Genomic DNA, 5,734 nt, shown 5'->3' with positions numbered 1-5,734 from the left:
CAGTACACAGGAGACTGATCTGGATTTCTTTTATATTGACTTGAGAATATTTTTTAAATAGTTGTGTGTGTGTATTTGTGAAGATATAAGACACACAATTTCCAATTTTATCTCAACACACAATGATAAAGAACACTTGAAATGAAATGAATAACTTCCAAGGTCAATTTTAAGTAAATCCCTACATACATCTGAAAAAAACAAAACACTTAAGCCTCAAATTATAAACCAAATCCCCCAAAAATAAAACTCACAAAGGTAAAACCAATAACAAACAATAAATAACAGTTTTATGCAGGTGGTTTTGTGTTTAATTGTGAAAAATAATTGTTTTGGGGGTGGTGGGAGAAAAAAAACGTGTGTAGCAGTTGTGTCAGTAGAGCGGTTTCTCACACATTCGTTTCTTGTTTTCTTATTGAGTGGATGGGGCAGAGCTGGAGGGCTGCAGGTACGGTGCAGTCTACTTCTTGGGTGCAGGCTGAAATATCTCAGCGGTCATTTTGCACAGATGCTGTGGATTCTCCAGCTAATAGATAAACGGCTACGCACCCACTCCAGTCGCCTCAGAATCATCATAATCACCTGACCCTGCTTTAATAGTAAGTCCCCGTGTTTCACAAAGCTTGACCTGTGATCTACTAACCAGTTATCTCTGCCTGTTCCCAAACTACAGATTAATCTTTACAGGAGGGAGGGATTCTCGAGACTGCCAGAGATCTGGACTTTTAGTGGCGTCGGTCTTTTCATTGGAACATCCGTTACAAATACAAAACATGAAATACAATAAAAACCACTGGGCAGCTGCAGATCCACCAGTCTGGGTGTCAAAGTACTCCTGGGTGATATACTGAATCCTGAGTCCTCCCTGATGTATCCATTAGAGTGTGAGTGGGTGTTTTAGGCACAGATAATAGTGCTGTGTGGATGTGTGAGACTGTAGAAAGCAGTTTGAATTTGATTTCAACTGATCTATGCGAGTAAAAGTCCATTTACCAGTGTGTGATAGTGCTGAAACGCTATTTCTGTACCATAAATAGAACCATATTCAAGGTTGTCCTGTGGCACACAAGAAGGTTTTCTAGCTCTTCTTCACAGGTTTGTGCAGAATTTGCGTTTTCACTGGATGCTTGTAGTCTTTACATTGCAATGTGGCAGTGAAAATAAATGTCTGCTCTATCAAATACATGTCCAACTTTTCAACCCTTGTGAGCTGGAGGAGGCTGAATTACACTTCTCTTATATAAAGCTTCCTCTGGTTAAAATCACAATATAAATAGTAATAACTCAGCTTGTTTAAAAGTCAAGATTCCTTGCCAAATAATTCGGTTTTATTTATATAGTGCCAGATCGCAGCAACAGTCGCCTCAGGGTGTTTTACATTGTCAGGTAAAGACAATAACACCAAGGTGGCTGTTTACAACCAGTTTCCACTAAATTAGAGTATTAAAATAAAATTGTCTTCTGGGATTTTACTCTTTTATTTGAAGTTATCTCGCAGGTCAGTGACCCAAGTCTACTTTGGCCTGTTTCCAGTATTACAGGTGTGAGCTAGCAGCAAGCAGGGGCTCACTGTGGGGCTGATTACTTTTGCAGTCCTTGGTAGCTTGGTACTGCCTGGGTTAATGACACCGGTTACAAGATAAGACCCAGCCCTCTTGATAGCCAGACTTTACATCAGCAGCTCCTTTTCATTGAGAAAAGCTTATCAGTTTCCCAGGGTTGTTCCAGTCACCTGGCAGAACACACAGTTGTTTTTCATATGGAACGTATTGACAAGTCAAAGTCCACTAAAGCAGGTTGGGCTGGCCTTATAAATAGAGGGAGACTCCAAGCAGCAGCAGCAGCTGTGCTCACAAGCGCGTGAAGAGGCCATCCTGCGAGAGGATTCATTTAACTGCCCACACAATCTGTGACTCGGTTAAAATGGACAGCGCGTGTTGTTGTTCAACCAGCAGTGATAGGACTTCAAATCCTATCCTGTACAACATCCTGAGCCAAATGGATGGCAGCAGACCAAGCCAAGGCAACTTCAGCTACAATTCAGTGCGTCACAGATGCAAATGTGAGGCGCGACGGACAGTGTGCTTGAAAAGGCCGTCGGAGATTTGCAAAGAAGCTTCGGCGGTTCTGGTAAAAACCCTAAATTTCATGAAAAACTTGCCCGCCTTTAACCAGCTGCCTCCAAACGACCAGTTCGCCCTTCTGAAAAGCTCCTGGGCGCCACTCTTCATTCTGGGTCTGGCCCAAGAGCACGTGGACTTTGAGGTGATGGACATCCCCACTGATAGCATGCTGAAAAAGATCCTCCTGAACAGACTTGAGAACCCTGAGGTGGAAAGGGAGCAGCCCACTATGGCCGGTGTCAGCAAACTCGTGTCTTGCCTCAAAAAGTTTTGGAGTTTGGATTTGAGCCCCAAGGAGTACGCATACCTCAAAGGGACCACGATATTTAATCCAGGTATGTATTCGAAGTGTTCAGCTTCAGCTTTCTCTGGTCAGTTTTCAGTGGTTTAATAATGGTGTGCAATATTAAGCATTCATGTAACTTTACAGTTTTGTTTTTCCACCGACAGACGTACCAGATTTGAAGGCAGCCCTGTTTGTGGAAGGCTTGCAACAGGAAGCTCAGCAGGCCTTAAGCAAGGTGGTTCAGCTCCTCCACCCAGGGGACGGGGACCGCTTTGCTCAAATCCTCCTCACAGCCTCCGTGTTGCAGAGCATCACCCCCAGCCTCATCACTGAACTCTTCTTCCGGCCTGTGATAGGACAGGCGAACCTGCTGGAGCTGCTGGTGGACATGCTCTTCTGCAGATAGGAGCAGTGGATTTTAGAGCTTTTCCGTCTTTGTGAAATGAAGGATTGCCTGATGGTGGGTTGCTCTAAAACACATTTACTATTAAACAAAACTCAAAGAAAACAAAAACTGTGAATTGTTGAAGATGGGGTTATGAACTGCTTACACTGAAAATGATGCCGAGGTCACTGAAGCCCAGTCTGACAAGATTTCGTCCAACTGAACTGGATTTGACTTTCTACATTAGGACAGAGTACCTACTGCCCATGTATTTGCGTGATCTCATGACGGGAGCTCTCTGTTGTAAATAATTATTGTTTGCATTTACAAAACTTTTCAAATAAATCTATTTTTTTACACAAATGAAGAGTGAAATTGTGTGTCGGTCACCTGAAAAGGGAAGTTTGTAATATATGTACCAGCTGGAACATCTGGTACTAACAGTCTGGTTTGAACATTTGACCCCTGCACTCCATTGGCAGGCCCATCAGTGATATGTGCAGGACAACATGACACATTAAATTCTTGTTGTTGCCAGAGCTCTTAAAAAGCAAATACCTTGAAAATGGGAGTAAAAGGATGATTTTGGGGTGATGGGGTGGCTGTAGCTCAGGTGGCAGAGCAGAAGGTCATTTTTACCTAAATAACCTCTGCATTAAAATGTCAGGAAATGTTTTACATGTTACATTTAACATGAGTGCTTATTGATTTTAAATAAATTAACAGCTAGTAGACTTTCTTGAAAATAGGTTTAGATAACTGTATTACAGAAAAACAAATAGTATCTGAACATATTAAAATAATAGGAATAAAGAATTTTACACTGCTTTAACAAATTAAGATCTTAACGAAGCCAAAAAAATAGAAGAAAAAAAGCATTTACAAAGAATATCTCAGTTCTCTGTGTGAAAATGTCCTGTTGATAACAAAGGTCAGAGGAGAATGACCTTCGATCTGACAGGAAGGCAACAGCAAGTCAAATAATCAGTTATTATTATTGCCAAGCTGTGCAGAAGAGCTTTTCTGACAGCACTAAAAGCAGCAGAAGAAGAAGATGCAGAAAGACCACACTGAGTGGCACTTCTGTCTGCTAAGAACAGGAAAATAAAGCTACACCAAAGCTGGACAATAGAAAACTAGAAAATGTTGTCTGGTCTGATGGGTTTTAATTTTTGCTCCAATAATCAGGTGGTAATGTCAGAAACGACATTCAGCTTTGAGCTGAGGCTGCTGGTGGTGTGATGGTCTGGAGAATACTCTCTTGGCACACTTTGGACCCATACCAGTGAGCATCGTTTAAAAAACCACAGCTTACCCGTTGTTGCTGAGCGCAGCCATCCCTTTTTGACCACAGTATGCCCGTCTTCTGTCGGCTGCTTCCAGCAGGTTAACACACCATGTGACAAAGCTCACATCATTTCAAACGGCTTTCTTTAACATGAAAATGAGTTCACCGCAGTCAAATCCCCTCCATAGTCACCAGATCTCAATCATATTGAGCATCTTTGAGATATGGTGGAATGGGAGATTTCCATCGTGAATGTGCAGCTGACAAATGTGCAGCAACTATGTGATCTTATTATGTCAGTGTGGACCAAAATCACTGAGTTTAGATTGCTGCATGAATCTCTGGAGAGCATGAAAATGATTCTATTGGTGGGAGGAAATCAAAAAAAGAGCTTTTAGGGGATATAACACAGTTATTTATTTATTCATTATAGAATAGGTGGGGGAATGACAGCTTAGAAAGGATTTATCAGGGGTCATAAATATATCCATGTTATTATTAGTTATGTATCTTGACCTGAGGATGGAGACACTATGTTTAAATGTGGCAGCACAGTTTTATACGCAGTCTACGTAATGCTTTCTTTTTTCTCTAATGGTTCTCTGTCCCCCTCTCATGGAAAACTGTGGAAGTCACACATTTTCCCAACAGAGAGAATCATAAAAATTGAGCCTGAACTTTATTGCGTTTGCAAACCCTTATGAGTGCAAAAGCCTCACTCGGAGTGATTTTAAAGGTTCAGCACCTGAAAGCAGCCGAGGAAAAACTTAAAAGGCTAAATCAGCTGCGACGGGAAACTCTTGACTGGTTCTTGGAGATCTGCAGGCTGCATCACTTATGGAGCAAGCTCACGATTGGTCTTGTCCTGTGGTATGTTAGTTGTGAAACTGTGAGCCTTTACATGACACCTACATACAGGTAAAACAGGAATGTGCTGGTGGGGGAGTGAGCCAGAGGAAATGGGGTTACACAGGCCAAATGCAACACACACAGAAACAACTTGCCTAAAACAAAAAAGCTGTGTGTGTGGCGCTGAAGAACAGATAGTTAGGAAGTGTAATTGTCTTCATGCAAGATTTTACTGGGTTTTGAATAAAAACAAAATAGTTTCAGTAACTTTGTTTGTGCGTTTTCTCGGTGCAATTTTGGCTACCGGTTTAACCCCTCGTTTTAAAGCAGTAAGTCACAGCTGGAAACAACTGTACAGGCTCCTAAAATAAACAAAAGATAATGATTATTGACAGATGCAGCTTCATCTGTTTAACCCAAATTTGAACCGCTTCAAGAAAATTAGGCCGACTTTCTGCACTGTTCCTTCGCCTTTGCCATAAATGACAAAGACAAAGCCGTGGATTTTATTTCCTTTCTGTAAGAACCAGCCAAACGAGTTCCTTCTTTTGCTGAGGGCGGAAAAAGCCTGCCTGCTGTAACACAGTGACCTCGGGGAGATGAGCCTGACAACAATAATCCCAGAGATAAAGAGGAAAAAAATAGGCTGAAGAGAGAGTGCCAGAGAAGCTCGTGATGGTAAAGACTTGTTGATATACATGAGCAAAATCATTTGCTGCCAAACAAATGGAGCTGCTTTATATACAGAGAGAGAAAGACTTCCAGATTTAGACTTTTGAATAAACACAAGCATAAAGAGGAAT

At 41.7% G+C, this 5,734-nt stretch overlaps 1 protein-coding gene across 1 annotated transcript; it reads left to right on the top strand.

Annotated features, from left to right (window-relative positions):
* Positions 1 to 1,830: 1,830 nt before the first annotated feature.
* On the top strand, positions 1,831 to 3,157 carry nr0b2a (nuclear receptor subfamily 0, group B, member 2a). Its single transcript, XM_086309923.1, has 2 exons — positions 1,831 to 2,458; positions 2,574 to 3,157. Exons 1-2 carry the CDS (start codon positions 1,924 to 1,926, stop codon positions 2,813 to 2,815), a joined length of 777 nt encoding a protein of 258 aa, XP_086166049.1. The 5' UTR covers positions 1,831 to 1,923; the 3' UTR covers positions 2,816 to 3,157.
* The last annotated feature ends 2,577 nt before the right edge of the window (positions 3,158 to 5,734 follow it).

Source organism: Aulonocara sp. 'chitande type north' Nkhata Bay, linkage group LG11 (genome assembly GCF_057382095.1).
Source record: "Aulonocara sp. 'chitande type north' Nkhata Bay isolate Kocher_YH1m ecotype deep benthic linkage group LG11, A_spYH_male_GT1.1, whole genome shotgun sequence".
Classification (NCBI taxonomy): Eukaryota; Metazoa; Chordata; class Actinopteri; order Cichliformes; family Cichlidae; genus Aulonocara; species Aulonocara sp. 'chitande type north' Nkhata Bay.
The sequence above is the reverse complement of the archived record's forward strand: the minus strand, read 5'-3'. Positions and strand labels throughout refer to the sequence as shown.